At 37.6% G+C, this 20,310-nt stretch overlaps 1 protein-coding gene across 1 annotated transcript in view; it reads right to left on the bottom strand.

Annotated features, from left to right (window-relative positions):
- klf7a (Kruppel-like factor 7a) overlaps window positions 1-20,310 on the bottom strand; it is a 70,656-nt gene that overhangs the window by 3,654 nt on the left and 46,692 nt on the right. The window contains exons 2-3 of the mRNA XM_052127316.1: window positions 13,938-14,544; window positions 6,862-6,985 (exon numbers count right to left, since the gene is read on the bottom strand). Coding sequence (XP_051983276.1) covers window positions 6,862-6,985; window positions 13,938-14,544 — 731 coding nt within the window. The remainder of the gene's footprint in view (window positions 1-6,861; window positions 6,986-13,937; window positions 14,545-20,310) is intronic.

Genomic DNA, 20,310 nt, shown 5'->3' with positions numbered 1-20,310 from the left:
ACATACATCTGGGAGGGGCATGAATTGGGAAATCAAGGTATGTGTTTTTTTGGCAATGTTGGACAGATGGCAGATCAAGCCACTGCCAGGAGGCATCAAACCAGCTGGTACACCACCACCCTTCTCCAGTCCTCCACCCCTCTGTCTTGACAGGGGGTCCGGACATGGTCGGGACAGATTAAGTAGAGGCCTGAGGGCCGGGGCTTGAGGTCTACTGTCTCGGTGTACTGTATTTACTGTTCAGACAGGGCATGGAGCCCCTCTGCATGCTGTTCTCCGATGTTCCCGTCAACTCTATCATTGTAATGGTAATCTGGGCCTCCCTTGACAACGGCAGAATAGATTCCCTAAGGTGTACGAGCAGCCAGGATAACAGGAGTGGGCGGGGCTGAGCTTGAAGTGAGAAGTCTAACAGGCATGAAGGACCTATTTATACATCAAAGCGAAGACGAGTTAAGATTCACTTCAGAGGTGGAGGCTCTTGGTCAATACCAGGAGGCAACTGTCTTGCAGGCGCTGTGCCCAAATTGAAAATGTTCAAGAAGAAAGCAGATCTATTGGAAACTTGCTATGCTTTGTAGCCAAATGAAACTGTACACTTAATCTTTTATATAACAAAAAGTCCTTCCTTGTTTAATATCAAGTCAGTATGCAGTGAGAAATTGCCGTTACATTTTGTTGTTGCATTCATTTGCATTCATTATAGCTTTTGTGTCTTATATTAATTCAGTTGTCTTTAGGCAATTGTTTTACTGCTTGCAAAATGGCTAACAACACCCCAAAAACAATGCAATTTCCAGTTTGGGGAACATGTAAGGCTCTTGGGTTTAAAAGAGTCATCATATGAGGAGAAATCCAAATTTTCTGGGAAATACAATCTTTTGAAAGAGTTTGATGTAACTTTCAGCACTTCAAACTTGCTCACTAGCTCACAAAGACCAACTATTTAAAACGGTAAGAATGACTTGTTCCAAACTTTTTGATGTTAAACCAATTTTAAGGTCATATATGGGGGAGAGATGGTGGAAAATGGTCATGTGAAACTAAATTATGACTGTTGGTGCAAGAAAACCTATTATCATTCTCTGGCACTGACTAACAATATAAGCTGATAACAAATATATTATGATTATTATCTCTTCAAAGATCATTTGCAAGGATGCCAAATGTTGATATTATGTGGACAAAACCGTATTTGCCAAAAGTCAATAGTTCAACATTAACTGTCACTCATCATGTTCAATTTGGAAGCATAATTATGAGACCTGGGCTTGTATAGAGAATCCATTGTTTGAATAGCAGATGTTTTTTAATCATACAACTACACCCACCAAGCACAGGTGACAGGTGGATGATCTTATATATTTTGAAAATGAAAATATATTCATCACATTTTTAGACAAATTTTTAGATCAGATTGGAAAAAGTATTAACCAAGAATTCCCAAATCCCTATAAGAAGAACAAAATGAAGATGATATTTATTATTATTATTGTTATTGAGCAAGCACTGATATGTGTTTGCATTAGTGCTGTCAGTCGATTAATTCTTTTTTAGAATCGCGATTAATCACATATTTTGTTTTCTTTAATTGCGATTAATCACAGATTTTGAAAATGCAGACATTTTACACTATACATTCTTATTTGCTTGTCAAAATGCAAATATTTCCATCTTAGGAAAGAAAACAAAACAATATATACAATATAATGCTTTATTCTAATTTTCCAAACAAAGCCTTTCACAAGAAATGCACTAAAATAGCACCAATTCGAGTAACATTAAACGTTTCCAAAAGAGTAAATGGGAGTTTGACTAATGGAAAGAACTAGTCCACACATAGGTTGCATATTCATTGCAATGGGCATTAAATCTCGTAAACTCTCATCCTCTGCAGTATAAATCTACAGGTAGGCTGTGACTATCTGCTTTCCTACAGCAATTGTGAAGCTGCGTTCATGATTTGCGTTAGCGTGTCAATGCCAGCGTCAAGCTTTGAAATCACCATGAAAAGCGCTTCCAGACAAAAACGTCTCTTTCTGCGTTTTGGTGACAATTAAGACTTGACTTGCTTCTGTGTTAATTAAAATGCACCTTACAAGTCCCATCTGGACTTGTTTTGTACATTAAATAGCGCTAAGAGCTCCTTTCTCCATTATTTTATAGCTGACAGGGAAGCACTGACAGAAATTCATTCATTTAGTGAGATAACAACCGCTATCATAGGAGAGTATTACAACAGTACCGCCCAAATAATGTCAATGGGACCGCCACGTTATGCTATTTTATGCTAAGCTTGTAGGCTCTACTTGGTAGAAGAGTCAGTGTAATGACTCTAGGTGGACACATTACAAATGTTCCGCCCTTCACACCAGTGTTTATGCCATATTAACGGTAAATGCATTAATCGTGATTAATAAAAACCTGTAAATACATGCATTAACGCTTTAATTCTGACAGCTCTAGTTTGCATTAATAAAAAAAATCGGTTAAAACCGTTGACTGGTCACCATTTCTTTTTCACATTTTTAAATAATCTTTAAGTTTCTTTTGCAGTTAAATTAAATTGCCCTGAAGTTTGACAAATGTGATTTTAAATAGCACAAATATTACATGTTGTCTCTTAGGCCAGTGTTTCCCAACCACTGTGCCGTGAAAGATTGTCAGGTGTGCCGTGGAAAATTATCAGATTCCACAAAATAAATCAAGGCTCTGGACTGAGACTACTTTTTCAACCATTTTTCCAAACAGTGTGATTAAACTTTGCAAGAGGTTGCATTGGTGCAACTACAAATTTGGCTGACTCTCTGATTTCTTTTTTGTTCTGAATGAGAAATATCAAATGGCAAACGTTCCAAATGCGAAAGGAAACAGCTTTATCCGGATCAGTCAGCGCTGCTCAATGGACAGCTCAGTGCAGAGACGTGCATTTACACGTGGACCGGTCTCCAGCGCTCAGCCGCACAGATCATCGTAAACCGAACTGCGAGAAGCACGGGCTGGGTCACGAATTCGGCATTGATTATTTGTTTTTAAACCTCTACGAAAGTCCATAATGTGTCATTGATTAAACCAGTTTAAAATTGTATTAAAGGGCCCAAAATTCTAAACAGCACTGAAAAGGAATAAAGAAGAAATCTGCACAATAAAAAGACTTTCATCACAGAAAAATGCCATAATTTGTTTTATGGTTACTGCTAATCATGGTTTAACTTTTGGTTATTATGATCTTACTGCAAATACCACAGTTAAAACTATGGATACAATGGAACTTTCCTTCGGTGTAAAATCGTTTCTAATGCCCTCTGATTGTAGAAAAAGGTTTTGTTTGTCTTCAGATGACTGTATTTTAATCATCAAGACCCTGATATAAAGAAAGAAACCGTAAAAGAAAACTAATTTTCTTTCAGTCAGACCGGTGCGAACAACTCAAGTGCTAGTGCGACCATTTGTAGAATTTAACACCAGTGCTACCACTCTTAAATGTTAGTCTGTATGTAAATAAATAGATCAATAAAAAATTATTTGCTGTGGCATTGCTAGAACGAATTTGCAAGAACAAATCTAAAAATAAGAAAAGATGCAAATGTGTTGCTTTACCAAATTAGCACCCTTGCCACCTGTGATCTCATTATACAGCGTACCTACATGACTTGTGAACATTACGAGTAAACGCAACTAAAATGGACAGAAAACATGGAAGTTCTTGAAAAGGAAAACTATCAACAATGGTTATGTGGGACAGTGGGATAGAGGTGTGCCATGGGATTTGTTTAATTGTAAAAAGTGTGCCGTGGCAGAAAAAAGGTTGGGAATCACCGCCTTAGGCCACATCTACACTAATGTTTCCTAACATCATTGTTTTGCAAAGTATGAGATTATGGTGAGCATTTCAGAAAGTGTAGGTGAAGGAAAATGCTATTCCAGTGTGGATGAGTCTTAAACGCAAAAAAGTAATGCATTTTCAAATGGAAACATATTAGTTGGGATGTAACCTTAATTAAAGTTGCACCCAGTAATCATGCAAAGGCTGATATTGCAGTCACACTTTCAGAATTTTCAGTTACGATGCCATCTTGGACAGGCACTATTAGTTAGGGCTTTGTATTGATACAAATTTCCCGATTCGATTCTGATTCAAAAGCTCATGATTCAATTTGGATGTTGATTCATATGTGTACATTTCTGTTACAATGTCAATTTTGCTTACATATAAAATAAATTCTCTGTCAGCTAATTCTCTTAATTATAAAGGAACCTTCTAGGCAGCCCTTGTAGGTAAAATTTTAAAATATTAATATAAAGTTTTTCATCATATTGGTCACATTTTAGCTTGTGAAAAATATAAAAATTCAGTCTGTTCCATCAATTAATGTCTTGAAATATTGCATATATTATCTTTCATATATATATTTGGTACATTTTTATTGTTTACTTGCATAATTTGTGTTATTTACAAGTATTTACATTGATATGTAGAACATGTGCATAATCTGTACTGTCTCTTTAAGAGTAGCAGCATCAGCCAGTAAGTGCAAATAACAAGAGAAGATGTGTGTCAATTCTTTAGCAGATCCATGTGTGATTAGAAATAAATGTTTCTTTTTTTGTTGTTTTTAATCAACAAATGACTAACAAACAGAGTGTGAAATAAAAGAGACATTAATCAATGACAAATGGATTCGTGGATCTTGTCTTTGGACAAACAGAACGATTTAAACCAAACTTTTACTCTCAACACGCAGTGAAAGTGCCTCTGTGCTAATAACTTCTTCTGCACTATACTACTCAATCACTGGTGAGTAAAATCTGAACATTTACTGGCCAGTGGCTAATCAAAGACATTTTTAGCTACATGGTTGCACACGAGAGTGATTTAATTGCATTATAGAGGGTTTCCACATAAATTGAAAGATCGATCTTGCTTTTTAAGAATCGATATCGAGATCGTTCAAACAAAGATCGCAATGTGTCTGAAAATCTATATTTTTACCCAGCCCTATTAGCAGTATCAGATATGATAAATTTAGGCCATGTCCATTCAAATCGGAGAGTGTTTTCTAAATGCTCATTTTCAGTGGGGAAAATGGCTTTCTAGTGTGAATGAGAGGTGCAAATGTAGTGAAATCAATGGATAAAAAAACATTGTTCACTCGAAAGAGTGAACATCAAAAGTGAGATAAAGCTTACACCATGTAAAATAAAGGGTTTTTATTAGACTCCCCAAAGCTCGACAATAGCGACTGCCCGATGGCCCATTGTGAAAGACATTCGGGCCGGTTGCTAGAACTGTCACTTACCTGATCGGGCCAGTGCTGCATTTATAAAGTTAGTGCAAGCAGACAACAAGCGAGAGAGTACAAAAATTACAAGGAGTGATCAAATCCTTCCAAGCACTCAGAGACGAGTGATTGCGATTATATTTTGCTCGCAAAGACATGCGTTTGCATTATATACTGGATGCTCCAAGGTACAGTCGCGTCACAGAGCACGCTCTCCAAGAACTGTCCTCGGCCTTAGCAGCATTAATTGCCTATGTGTTGAAAATTGCACAGAAAAAGAAACCACTTCATGACTTTCGGTGCGGGATTGCACAACATTTATCTGTCCCGGCACACTCCAAGTTCACGGTGTGCGAAATTCCCACTTTTTTTTTTTTTTTACATGTTGGTGAATATTAGTAATCTACACATCGGAACACAATAAATTCACAGTGTCATTCTACTGAACTGTAAATCCTTCTCTCTTCGTGCAGCGTAAACACTGTTTAACGTGCATGTACATTTGTAAATTGACACAGCGCTAGTTTTGTTCCCACAGTCAAAAACAAAAAGCACATTTCTCTCATTAATTCACTTTTAGAGATGAAGCGTTGAATGAAACGTAAACTGCTATCCGGTTATCCACGTGGCTGGATATCGTAGCTGCTCAGAATTCAAAATGCAAGTAAACATTTAATTAGGCAATGTTTCAAAAAGTAAACATGAATTTGATATGCTAATGATGTTTGATATGAAAAGAAACAAAATAACTATGGCTATAATTATTTTCAAAGTTGTTCATTTAAAACAGTCTAGCCTACGGTTACATTTCTTATTTCTGGATTGTGTAGGTATTATATTTCTGTTCTTTGTGTCAGTGTTGGTCTTGTTTGGGTTGTCTAATTTTATGTTTATATCCACATTCTTAATTCATAGATTAGGCCTAATGTCTACCTACTGTATATTACATGTACAACTGATTTAGTAGCAAGATCTCCTCTCTCATGGATTCATATGTTTATTACATTCAGCCAATAATCAAACCTTTAACTCAGTGATTAGGCCTAAATCTTTGATCTGGTTGTGAAAACTACACAAGGCCAAAAAGTTGACAGCATGACTAAACGGGTGACCAAAAACCCATCCTCTGCTCCTCAGAACTCTTTGCTTAAAAACAGTGAAAATGGTGGGACGTCTGAGGTCAGTATGATGTATTTATATCTCTATGCACTTGTATGAGACTACATAAGGCATAAATCATATCTTGCAAATTATAAATGTGCTAAAAGTTTGTGGGAAATTGTCTTAAAAACGTAATATATATATAAAAAAAACACTTAGCTTCGGACATTTTTAAGGCCATGATGGTAAAAGCAGCTATTTTTAATGGCCCCAAAATGGCCAGTGTATATTTTGGCAGGGCCAGTAAAAATGTGAACCACTGGCCAGACCATGCCAGTAAAAAAAACAGGGCAGTAGAGCCCTTTTACCGAAATGACTATATACTTTTTTAGATGAAGTATTGCATGTCACACTACTTGACATGTCATTACCATTAGTAGGCATCACATAGGTGATCATGTGGTGTTTTGAGTCTCACCTGTCGCAGTGATTGCACTTGAAAGGCTTGGCGCCGGTGTGTTTGCGGTAGTGCCTTGTCAACTCGTCGCTCCTCGCAAACCGCCATTCGCAGCCTTCCCATGAGCACTTGTACGGCTTCTCCCCTGATACAGACACACAAACAAGCACACATCCCTTATTAAAACACACTTTCTCTCCCAAGGGGCCCTGAAATCAACGACGCTGTCCAGCCAGCCGTCTAATTCATTTGTTTTAAGTTGATTAACCTATCAGAGGAGTGTTGACACAATTGGAGTTTATGAAATACATTATTGTCATTAGAGCGCACAGCTGTCGGACCAAATGAACTCGCACTCCATGAGTTTCCAATGAGATCTTCACAGCGTTTAACAGATGGGAGAGATTGCGTTCCCATTTTCGATGGTGCATTTTTTCCGGTGTGGTTGCAAGCCGCCTTGCAGGAACGCTGGGGTTTGTTTGTGTATTTTTAGTGGGGGAGAGGGTTAGGGGTCTCGTAGCTTGTTCATTAGCAGTGCTGGATGTAATGTATAAGTGGGGGGCAGGCAGAGTTTATTTGGATCTGTGGGAGAGGTGATAATTGGAGTAGTAATAATGTGTAAGGGGGAGGAACTTCATATTTACTGTCAACCAGCTGGCCCTGTCTTCACTGTTTGCCATATCCACAAATCTTCCGAAACAAGGTTATGCTTTCATTCAAATAGACTGACAATAAAACAAGTCAGATTGTCATACAATAACAAGTTCTAACATTATAACTAGTAGTCTTCCTAAAACAAAGCAAACAATGAAATGGAAATGTCCCTATATAATTTCTTAAAAGGAACATTCTGGGTTCAATACAAGTTGAGCTCAATTGACAGCATTTGTGGCATAATGTTGATTACCACAAAAATTTATTTAGACTTACATAAAAAAAAAAGTACAAATCTGGGTTAAATATTCAAGTAAAATCAAATGTTTCCCCAAATCTAAGTGGAAGTTTGACTAATTGAAAGAACTAGTCCGCAAATAGGTTGCATATTTATTGCAATTCGAATTAAATCTCTTAAAACTAATCATCCACAATATTAATCAGCCAGTAGACTGTGGCTATCCACTCTGTAAAAGCAATCGTGAAGCTGTGTTCATGATTCGAGTCAGAGCATCAACGTCAATGTCAAGCACCGCTTTGAACTCCATATGAAAAGCGTTTGCAGACAAAAATGTCTCATTCTGCGCTAAGAGCATCTTTCCCTATCATTTTATAACTGACAGGGAAGCGCTGTCAAAGATAATTTTATTTAAGGATAATACGAGACATACAACATACAAGAGAGCCTAATAGTCAACGAGCACGTTACCACAGTACCGCTGCGTTATGCTATGTTACTCTAAGCTTGTAGGCTGGTAGAAGGGCTCTGGCACTGTTGTGTTTCTGTTTGTGGCATGTGCGTCCATGTAACGACTCCAGGTGTATGCGTTCACACCCGTGTATATACTGTATTAATGGTAAAAGCGTTAATCGTGATTAAGAAAATTAACAGGTTTAAAACATTTTTAATTGTTAACATGTTAATTCTGACAGCTCTATTTTATTTTTTAAGTAGATGAGGTCAAAATGTTCTTTTGTGGTAATAAACATTATGCAGCAAATGCGCTTAACTTTTGAACCTGGAACATTCCTTTAAAGTGCTTAGCATCTATGCATGTTGACCACACATTCTTGATAAATTGTAGATCACATCTAAATTTAGATCAGAATTTGAGTGCTAAATTGCATTACTTTTCACACGCATTAACACTCTAGTCACATTAAGCCGGACAGGTTTAGACCTGTCCTCACTATGACCGCAGCACCAGCCAGTTATAAGTCAGGGAGGCATGGATGCTCGATTTTGTTGCCTAGCAACCGGGCAGGAGCCTAACGTAGGAGGCAAACAGTGAAGCTGGCATTGTCTGTCCCTCTGTGCCACCAGCCAATTACGGCTCTTACTGGCAGGGGAGGATACAGTTGCCTGGCAACGGGGATGTTACATGATACATGTATGTACAAGAGGATATATGTGCGTGTGTGTGAGCGTGTGCACTCATGGGATTGGGGGTGCACGGACAAGACTATTGGTAAGATGAAACCAGCGCAAAGACCAGAGAATCATTCCCAATTATAGAGTCCCAATTTGAGACACACCAGTTGCCTGGCAACTCCCCACCCCCATCACACAACCTTTCCCCTAACACACACACACACACACACACACACACACACACACACACACACACACACACACACACACACACACACACACACACACACACACACACACACACACACACACACACACACACACACACACACACTCTCCGAGCAGCCTTACAGGTGCCTGAGTCTCAGTTAATTACATTTTCTCAGTTAAACTGCAGAGAGTAGTCTCATTATTATCTCAGGAGTTCTCGGCCGCACCAAGCAAAAAGCCATTTTCTGCCTATCACCGCTCTCCAAGTTTTTCAAATCAGACTTTGTTATAATGGAACTGTGAAAGGGAGACAAAGTGGAAACAAGTGCCGCCACTCTATCCTCCCATAGCTCCGCTGATTCCCCCTGAAAACTCACTCTTATCTCTATCCCAAACACCATTCATAAAACGCTCCAGAGGGAAATGTTATTTTCATTCACGCTGCCTGTACAAATCTTAATCGTGAAATTTATTGAGGTAGTAATGCCCTATAAATAGGATTTTGCTAATTGCAAATGAATTGACGCATCGTTTTGAATTCATATTTTAAGAAGGCTTCTCTGCTTTTTGTTTATGTCGGATAAAGGCAACACAGAAAATGCTCAGAAAGAATATGGCTAATAAATAATGCATAATGAGTTTAAAGTTTGAATTAGTGCAGCAAGCAATCAACAGGGCATGTTTAAACACTGATTTGACAGAAAATTATCAGTATCTTTGTCTTTTTTTAAACAACACTGAGTAGCAAAACTGCGGTATAAATTAAAGGGATAGTTCACCCAAAAATCTAAATTCACTGAATTACTCACCCCCCTGCCATACCAGATGTGTATGATTTTCTTTTTTCTGCTGAACACAAACAAAGCTTTTTAGAAGCATACATCAGCTCTGTAGGTCACACAGTGCAAGTGAATGGTGACCAGACCTATAAATGAAGCTGACTCACTTTCTGTCTTCAGAAAATGGCTAAAAACACATCTTTTCCATGAGCACTTAACCAGTCACTAAAAAAAATCAAATTATTGTTGCACTTTAGTCTGTTTTGAATGCTACTATTCTGATGCTAGTGAAACTTTGTAATATGGCACTTTTCGTACCACTGTCTTCTTAAGATGATTTGTTTATATTTCCTTCTTTTGTAAGTTGCTTAGTATAAAAGGGTCTGCAAATTGAATAAATGTAAATATAAATGTAAATATCGATAGGTGTGGGTGAGAAATAGATCAATATCGAAGTCCTTTTTTTCATAAATCTTCACTTTCACTTTTACATACTTTGCCGATTTGCATTCTTTGTGTATATCACCACCTGCTGGTCAAAGGTGGAGATTTGTAGAAAAACAAATACATAAATATTGATCTGTTTCTCACCCATACCTATAATATCGCTTCTGAAGACTGATTAAACCACTGGAGTCGTATGGATTACTCTGATTCTGCCTTTATGGGATTTTTGAAGATTCTAATTTGGTCTGGTCACCATTCACTCGCATTGTATGGACCTAAAGAGCTGAGATATTCTTCAAAAAATCTTTGTATGTGTTCTGCAAAAGAAAGAAAGTCATCCACATCTGGGATATCATGAGGGTGGGTAAATGAACTATACCTTAGGAATAAAAGGAATATTTCACCCAAAATGTTTAATTCTGTTTATATTTACTCAACTCTCATGACATTCCAAACCATGCATGAATTTTTGTTCTTCTTCTGTGGAATACAAAAGAAGAAATAGAAAAAATCTTTACCCTGCTGATTTCCATTAAAGGACAGTTCATAGTGACCATGTCGGTCAAGCTACAAAAACGACAAAAAGGTTGTCCATATGACCTATGTGTTATATTCCATGTCTTCTGAAGACATTCTTTAGCTTTATGTGAGGATCAGACTGAAATGTAAGCCTTTATACACCGAAAAGCTGTAGCTTATTTGATTAAATAAATCAAATATAACATTTTAGACTTAAATTTCACCCTATTCGTCAAACAAAGCTGGAAGCAAGGTATTGCATTGATTTAGTAGACTTTGAAAATCATGGAATACTTTTGTGTTTTTTTGTGTTTTTTTGGAGCTTGACAGACTTGGTCAGTATTACAGATTCATTGGTGCCGATAGTTGCTTTTTGGAACTATTGGTTATCGGCAAAATTCCATGGCGATAGTTTCTGATCGTTTTTCCACCATTTCGTATTACAATATAAGAGTCCACGGTGTGTTTTGGCCTTGTTTATATTTAAAAGTTTTTTTTTATTTTAAAAAGTTTCAATTTTAAAAACTATGGCTGATTAATTGGTTATCGGCCTTTCCCAGCACCTTAGTTATCAGTATTGGCAAAATCCAATATTGTTCGATCTCTAGTCACCATGAACTGTTGTTGTTTAAAATAAAGCTGCGTTAAGATTCTTCGAAATTTCTCCTTTCGTGTTCCACAGGAAAAAAAATAACATCAAATACGTTTGGATTTACATGAGCGTAAATAATAAATACATTTCGATTTTTGGGTGAACTACTCCTTTAAGGCTTGTTTTCAGTGATGTATCTGATTGTATTTAAGAATAATCCTCAATACATTTTTACTTGATTTCTTGTTTTCTAACAGTAGTTTTTTGACCATTTTACCAGACTTGCTATCTACCTGTATAAGAACGATGCTTTGCCAGTGGCCTTATCTTGTTCATTCTGGACCCTCAGTCCTCATGAAATAATATAAACACCTAAAATACTTTGTAAAGTTTCAGAGGGAACTATTAGCATGTTGTATATTTGGGTTTTGTGGGTTGGGGAACAGCTCTGGTGTGTAAACCAGCCGAGGGCAGATGTAGGGAAATATACAGGCAAATATGTCTCATCCGAGCCAGTCCATCCATCATGTGGCAGTTATTCACTCGGCCGACAGCTTTGGGACAGCAGTCTGAGTGCTTTTGGATTGAGATCGAAGAGACAGAGAATTATGGCCGTTTCCTGCGCCATTCGAATTTGCTGAGGAAGTACTGTTGCAACCTTGAGAAAATGTTTGGGCATGGGGGGGTTGGACAGACAAGCTGCCATGGCGACGACTAAGCATCATTAATTACATCAGCTTGTCCTTTATCGTGTAAAGTTAGATTTAGACAATTAATGATGAATGGGGTTTAACTTTTTAGTAGATCACTAATAAGCATTTGCATTAACTGTTATTTTTTCCTGTAAATACTGTTGTCATGATGACTACATATCTCTGATGAGCTATTTAAGAGATGGACAGGTTCGTGCAGTGTTGATTGCGAGCACGCATGTTTGTTTTATATACCGCGTGAGTGCACATGTAGTATGTATTAATGCGCATGCTAACCAACATCAGCCATGCTCAGATATTATTATTATAATTTTCTTTTATTTACTTGTTTTATTTGCAGTTGAATTCCCTCTCTAACATGATTCAGCAATGTAGAGAACTAGCGTAAATCCTCATGAAAATGGACACCTCACAATTCATACAGATTTGATAGGCTGCTGATAAATATATTTCTGATTATGATAACGCATAACGCAGGATGCAAAAGATTGCTCGAGGGCTGCGTGTTGAGTAGAGCTGGCCTACGGTAACACGGTCAATATTTTAAAATGACTTGGTCTTTAGGACAGTTAATGGGAAAATAAAAAGCATGTTAAAATCATTGCGATATTCACAAAGTATGTAGTTTTTTTTATGTAAAAATACTTTCTCTGATAATTGAATATGCAAAGACAAGCCATTAGGGGTTCTGTGGCATTTTCAAAACATTTCTCTGTTTGTTTGAGCATCCCCACAAGGGATGCGTTTTCCATACAATGACATAACTCACTGCGAAAACACCACAGTATGATGCATCGTTGCAGAAATTAACTAGCTAGTCACGTTTTTTTTTTCCGAAACCATAGTAACTATGTCTTACATCCATCTTTTGAACCACGTTGGTCGAACTGTCGTTAATGACGTTACTAATGGGGTGGAGTAATAACTTTGGCAAATGTTAAATTATAATAGCTAATGTACACGTACACCAGAAAGCCATTTGATTTAACTGCATGCACTTTTTAATGCGACAGATGCGCTGCAGTAGATTCCCTCTATATTAGACTTCTGTGTTCCCCTGACGCACTTGAGCATATGCATATGCACCCACTTCAAAAACATATTAATGGCACTTATACATTAACATAAACACAAAAAAGCTGTGTTCTCCGACAGAAACTTTATGTGATAAAGCGCTTGATCTTAACAGCCTTTAATCCCTTACGTGACGTTTCAGAACGCCGCTTTCTGCAAAACCCTGGAATATGTCATTTTATTAAATGCATGTAAACGTGGTCAAAGTCTTGACAGCGTTAAAATATATATGGAATGAGAGATATAGAAGCCTCGGTGAAGTCAAATGATGTCCACTCAGCAAACTAATAAGAAACTATGGTTCTAACCACAGGTAAAGAGCTGTAGTTCCAACCACACAATTTTGCAATGCTGTTTGCGAATGTTCATTGGAACTACGGTTTCGGGAAACACCAAATAATTTAACTATGTTGGTAACGATGGAACTTGTGACCATATTTGGAAAACGCACCCCAGTCCAATACAGCAACATTGGCTTGACCAACGATGCGAGTTTAGGGTGGGAATATCTGTTTCTTTGACCAATAAATGACGATGGAGTGTTTAAGGAAATATTTTTGAAAATGGTCATTATTTTTCCAATACTGTTTGGTGGTGCAGAAGTTACAAGCTTTATATTTATATTATATAGTTATATGGTTATATTATATAGTTACTAATAGTTCTATTGTCAACAACATCATTGCGAATAGGCTATATTGTTAATATTTTATATATCACCCAACGTAAGTGCTTACCTGTATGTGTCCTCTGATGTGCCTTCAGGTGTGAGCTCTTGGTGTAGACCTTCCGACACCCGTTAAATTGGCAGCGATGGACCCTCTTCTTGTTCTCTGCCATCTCGCTATTTCCCACGGTGCCACCCTGTTCCCCGTCACTCTGTACGCCACTGCTCCCATTTTGTGGAGAGAGTGGAACAGGTTGGGCTGCCACAAACTTGGCGGTACTCAAACCCACCTTTCGGGCCACTAACTTTAGCGTGAGAGTCCCGTCGGGCGAGGCACTGAGTGTGTGGGTGGGTTTGATGAGGTGACGGCCCAGTTCCGGGGATGAGGGCGGTGTTAGCGAGGTGACAGCATTCAACTGGGCCGCGTTGACCCCTAAGGTAATGTCTGGAGAAGTCAAAGTGGAGGAAGAGGAAGAAAGGGGTTCCTTGCGTGGAGTGAGGTGAGGAGGAGGAGGGCTGGGTGGATTGTTAAGGCTGGGAAGGAGGGGGTCAAATAGATCTTCATCACCATCATCCTTCAAGAAGGAGGGGGTGAGAAAGCCATCTAGTTCTTCGTCAAAGAGATCAGAGAGTCTCTTGGGTTCTGTCTGAAGATAGCGCTCCAACTCCAAGCATGTCTATGGAAAAAGATTTAGGTTTAGTTGTTATTGCCCCGAACATTTCTTCAAATGGTTTTGCCCTTCTTGAAAATAGAAAGGCAAGAAATACATAACATCATGAAATTAGCACGTGTTTTAGTTTAGAACAAATGTCTTTCGAAAATACAACATATGTTAATTGATGAATGAGGGTGACAAATTGTAAAACTGTTCTTAAATAAATAGTTTGCAAACCATTATGTAAATTGTCGCCTGAATGAAACAATTCGTTTGTAAAAACATTCTTCCGTTAGTAGTTCAGAAAAGCTGTACTAATGTTAAACGATGCATTAATGTGACAATTCGCTTGAAAAACTGTGCAAACCATTCTTATGCAAATTCTTCGTAAAACCATTCTTACATAAATTGTTCGTAAAAACCATTCTGATGCAAAGTGTAGAATGAATGCAAACATTGACCCTTCGCTAAGCTCCCCAACCCCCCCCCGGTTAAGGTCGCTCAATCTGACAAGCTCTGCAGAACTCCCAATAGGAATAAATGGGAGATTGCCATGATTTTTGCTGCGGTTTTTGGCTAAATATTCTCATAAACAGAATGGATAAAAAGTTTTTGGTAAAATATATTACATTTAATTAAATTCACCTTAACTAAGACCTGAATCAATACTTAAATGAATTAATGTTATAAATTCTATATATTTTTGGGATAATTTTGAAAAAATCCCACATAAAACTACTCAAACACAAAATTACTGATTCTTAAAAAAATTCTTAGATAAATAGTAGTTCGTTTGTAAAAACATTATTTTGTTCAATTTACACAAATTAGTAATGCTCATATTTAATGAAAAATGTCTCTTCCTTGCTGACATAAAATAGTAATGTTAAAGCTTTTTTCAAAAAAATTTCGATAATTTATGATACTCATAATACTACAACAGATACAATGAAAATGTAATTGTTAGTTGATAAAAGATTAGCATTTTTATCTAGTAGTGGTCCAATTTTTGTTTTTGACCCATTGTCCAATCCTTTAAAAAAAACACAAGCAATTACATGCAAGATAATGATTCAATCTAAACTACCTCATTAGTGCAACATGGAAAGTATTGCGATGGGATTTTTTTTTAGAGTAGCCCCTTTCTGGACCGTTAACTGGGTACTGAGTTTACTACTGCATATCATTTGCTTCAGCAGGTCTTCAGGAATAGATGGTTACACTGTGATTGATTACACAGGCTAGACTGCAGCTCTCTGGAGCTGAAGAAACAGACCTGGCCTGGATTGCTTGTTAGAGCACTTTATGTGGAGCAAAACTGTCTCTTCACAGTAAAAGAGAGAGACAGAGAGAGAGTTAGCCATCAGACTTGGATTTATGTCTTTCTGAAGGTTTCTTTTCTTACTTCTGTAGCACAAATTTCAGACACTACCAGAACTTTGTTGGAGGCTACAATTCATCGTGATGACAATTATTCAGCTGTCAATATGTATGTTGCTGCAAGCTAAGACTGATGAATTTGCCACATGAAGAAAGAAATACTATCCGATCTACAAACGGTCTCTCAGATGACATAAATAAATGGCTTCAGATTATGGCTCGTTTTGATCAAAACTATGAGCACATTAATGTGATATATATATATATATATATATATATATATATATATATATATATATATTTGCCCACTTGGCCCACTTCAATAAACGACAGTGTACTACTACGCCAGGTACATGGAGGTTAGCCAATCAAAACAGAGCTAATTTACATATAGAAGTCTTAAAGGTCCTGTAGCAGAAACAGTCCAAGTGTCATACTGAGGGTGGAAAGTGGTCATGAAAAATGTTTTAATAAATAAATTACGAAAAAATTCGCTAATATTATAATTGGACTTAAAATACCTCTAAGAACTCCAGACTGCAGGTTCCAATCCTTATTTCAGCTTAGACATTTTTCTCCACACTTATTTGAGAAGAAGCAATAACGCAAGATATTATGTCAAGTTTTTATCATCTCAAATGTTTTCCATAACATGACCCAAACCTTTTAAAAATGTTAGAAAAACAGTAACCTATCATCTCAGACAAACTGGCCTCTGGCTATAAATGTCTCGCTTGAATCTCTGGCTCCAAACATGACGGCGGTTCGGTGCAGCTTCTGTTGCTAGGCAATATTGTTTGCTTGTCATTTATTAAAAGGAACGTCTGCCGTTTTCTTAGCATTAAAAGCATTTTAATGTCAGCACTGAACTTGAAGGTTTCGGGAGAGTCAGGTAAACAGCGCATAGCTGAATTGATATTACCTGAAACATCATTCAGCGTTTAGTTCTGTGGAGTATCTAAGCATGTCAGAATGCATGGCATTGACACAAATGCTACAGTTTGAAAATATAAATCTTGGTCACGTCATTGCAGTGCCTACAAATGAATCATTTGAAATACTAATTTCACTCAACACGCTACTCTTTTAACCGTATACATTTCAAAACAAATGTTTGCAATTCGGATTTATTCTCTTTCAAAAATTCATAGGCTATGTAGTTTATTGCTGAAGAATCATTGTCAACTAGTTGATATATGCACACCTGTGATTGCATGTCACATGAATAAATAATAATAATATATATATATATATATATATATATATATATATATATATAAAATTGTAATTGCAATTGTAAACATGCGATTCTGGTTTTGTTCCCTCTACCTCACTTTGAAAAGTCTTATTTCATTCCATTAGATGGCAGCAAGCAAAAAAAATAAAAAAAATAAATCGCTATCACATTTCATTACAATATACAGATCTGAAATGTAGGTGGCGCATTTTCACCCTCAAAAATGTGCTCGTCCATAGACATTCAGTCTAATTTTCAGTTCAAGCACCACCCTCATTGCTTCATTGTATATTTCGGCCTCTGAGTGGACTAGAAGCTCAATCTAGGTATCATTGGGGTTGAGAACCCTTTGCAATGATATATAAAGTTTGAAAAATCTTTTAAACTGCAGTATAAGGGCAACTAATAACTGTACAGCCAAATTTATGAGAATGAGACCTTTCATGTGATATATGACTTGTCCATATATGTGCAACGTGAAATAATTTTATTTTCATATAAATAGTTCTACCCCATTACCTTTCGGGGGCGCTAATTTCCAACTTAAATGTTTTGTGGCCTTATTGTGTTTTTATTTTATGTAACATAAATGCAGAAGTGGTTATCCCCTTTAAAGCACCACTGCTACAGCCTTATATATGCAGACGGATGTCTTTTGTCATTGCGTTTTCCAAGTGTTGTGTTTTTAAGAGTATCAAGTTAAAAATAGTCAAACTTTTGAAGTTTGTCTAACTGTTTTTGAATATAAAAACACACTGGTGAGTAAGATCCCTAGACGTTGTTGTTTTCCTGGTTGAGGAGAACATGTTTGATGTTTTTGCTGCCTTCAAGTGCTATCGGAATTATCATAAATAAGAGTTTTCTATTTGGAAGTTGAACATGAACGACCCTTCAAGTAGTAATTATGACTAGGAAACTCAGAGATAATTTTGTGTTTCAGATTAAATACAGGTATTTGCTATCGCTTGCAGTTTCGGTCATTAACATTTACGTATATCAGCAACCATTTGATGCATATTGTACATGTTTACACAGTACAACCTGACTAAGTAAATGTCATTATCAAAATAAAAGTTCCCCAAGAACTACTCAAGAATGAACCTGGCATCAATCATGTTTCCTGTTCTTTCTGACAACGAAGCACCTGAACGCAACTGCGGCATGGGTGGGCGTGGTCATGTGTCGGTCTGCGGGAGAGAGAGAGTGGTAAGGCTCGTCACCTGGTTCACAATGATCTTTATCACCTGTCTTTTGTTATAGTAATAGCGGAGGGAGACATAAGAGCCACGCCACAGCAGCCAGAGTGTGCAACATTTTCTTTAAACTTCTTGATAACGACGGTTACCGTCAAGAAATTGAAAATAAAAGAACTGACCTTGAACTTGATTTGTTGTCTCCTGACTCCTCCATTGCCCAAACTAAAGACTTTATTACAACAATGTAGGTTTGTAGGACTTACTATGATAATTCCGATAGCACATGAAGGCAGTATTAAAGTTAAGAGGAGTGGGATTTAGGGCTAATGAGATCTAACAGACGCCACATAAATAGAAAACTAAACGAGCAAGAAAATGTTCTATCGCTTGTAGTGGTCGCGCCTGGTTAGAACAAAAAACTTTAATTGGCTTTCTTTCTTGGCTTTATCATGCCATGGACAATGAAGACAATCAAAACACGAAAAGCAAATTGAAAAAAATCTAAAAAAAATTTGCACACACTAATCTTTAATGCACAAGAATATGAAAACAAATATTTGTACTTAAAATCTGTTGCCTCTGTCTCTTTGAGAAAATATTTTCTCACACTGCGCCCTGAATTGATGGCTAATTTGTCACTTAAATGAAGCAGTACAAACAGACTCTACATGCAACGATACTGCTGATGGGTGTGTGTATATCTGTGTATATTTCCCAGCCAAATTGCATTTCAACCAATGACATTTGAAAGCCTCATCTCAGCATGCTGGCAGCGGTGCGCTCTGTATGGGCCCTTTGGACACATGCCAACATGGAGGACATTGATTTTCTAGTGCGCTATTGGGGGTTCAATGGTCAGGCGTGTCACCCGTCACATATATGACAGGAACAGGGGCAGACAGGGTTGGAGGAGAGTTTGCATGAGCTTGTGTCATATCGAGAGAGGGCAGACAGGGTGCGAGGGACAGACTGCACGCATGTGCATTTGTGTGTCGGAGAAAAGGGCAGAGCATTTTTGAAGGTGAATTATTTGGGACATGGGTAGTTGAGGAGAGAGAGACCAGACGACCACAATTTTTCTTATCACTTTCAATGTTTTTTTTTCTCACCGCCCCTCCTTCCGCAGGCCCTGAGGTAGTGACATTCAGGGAATATTGTTACTTAAAATGTCAGCAAATTCAAAGCATCCTCTGCAGAGTCTGGGTTGCATTAAGTCTGAGTTAGGTGCAGCAGGATGCCAAACATATTCAAAGCATCTACATTAGAGATAACTTGTTTATTAGAGATAATCAGCAAGATATCTTGTTGTACAGGTATTTAGGGGCCAAGCACTGAAGGCTGTAGCCCCTATTGTATACATTAGTGTAATTATTATTATTATTCTGGATGGCGGTCTATGGCAGCCCTATGAAAAAACATAGGAAACGATGAAATTTGGCACACTGATAGGGGTGGGCATGAATAGCCCCCATACGAAATTTAGGGTCTGTAGGTCATACTCTATAGCGCCACAACCAGTTCAAAACATGCTAGTGCGTAAAAGTGTCAGGCCGTCAGAGACCACTTGGCAGGATGATTTCAAACACCCCCCCCCCTACTCAGGCGCACAAACGCACACCCATCTGACCGTAGGTGGTTCTGTAATAAACACTTTTACATTTTGACTCATATCTCTGCAAGCGTAAGGGCTAGAATCAAAAACTATTTTCCCCCTGATTCCTTGAGTTGAGTCAAGCCATACAAAATGTCAATCTCAGATTTCATTTCTGTTTATAATTTTGGGAAAAACCTACTTTTTCCATCTCCTCCTAGACTGTTTGTCCGATCAGCACACAATTTGGTATACATCATCTACAGACCCCCCTGACAAGAATGTATCAAAAGAATTTCAGTTTGTCAAATCAAAGATATTAACGATACAATTCCTTCGGTTCAATGCGATTTGAGTAATTGATCAATATCTACTGAACGCAC

Source organism: Xyrauchen texanus, chromosome 5 (assembly GCF_025860055.1).
Source record: "Xyrauchen texanus isolate HMW12.3.18 chromosome 5, RBS_HiC_50CHRs, whole genome shotgun sequence".
Classification (NCBI taxonomy): domain Eukaryota; kingdom Metazoa; phylum Chordata; class Actinopteri; order Cypriniformes; family Catostomidae; genus Xyrauchen; species Xyrauchen texanus.
This window is presented reverse-complemented; position numbering and strand designations above follow the sequence as displayed.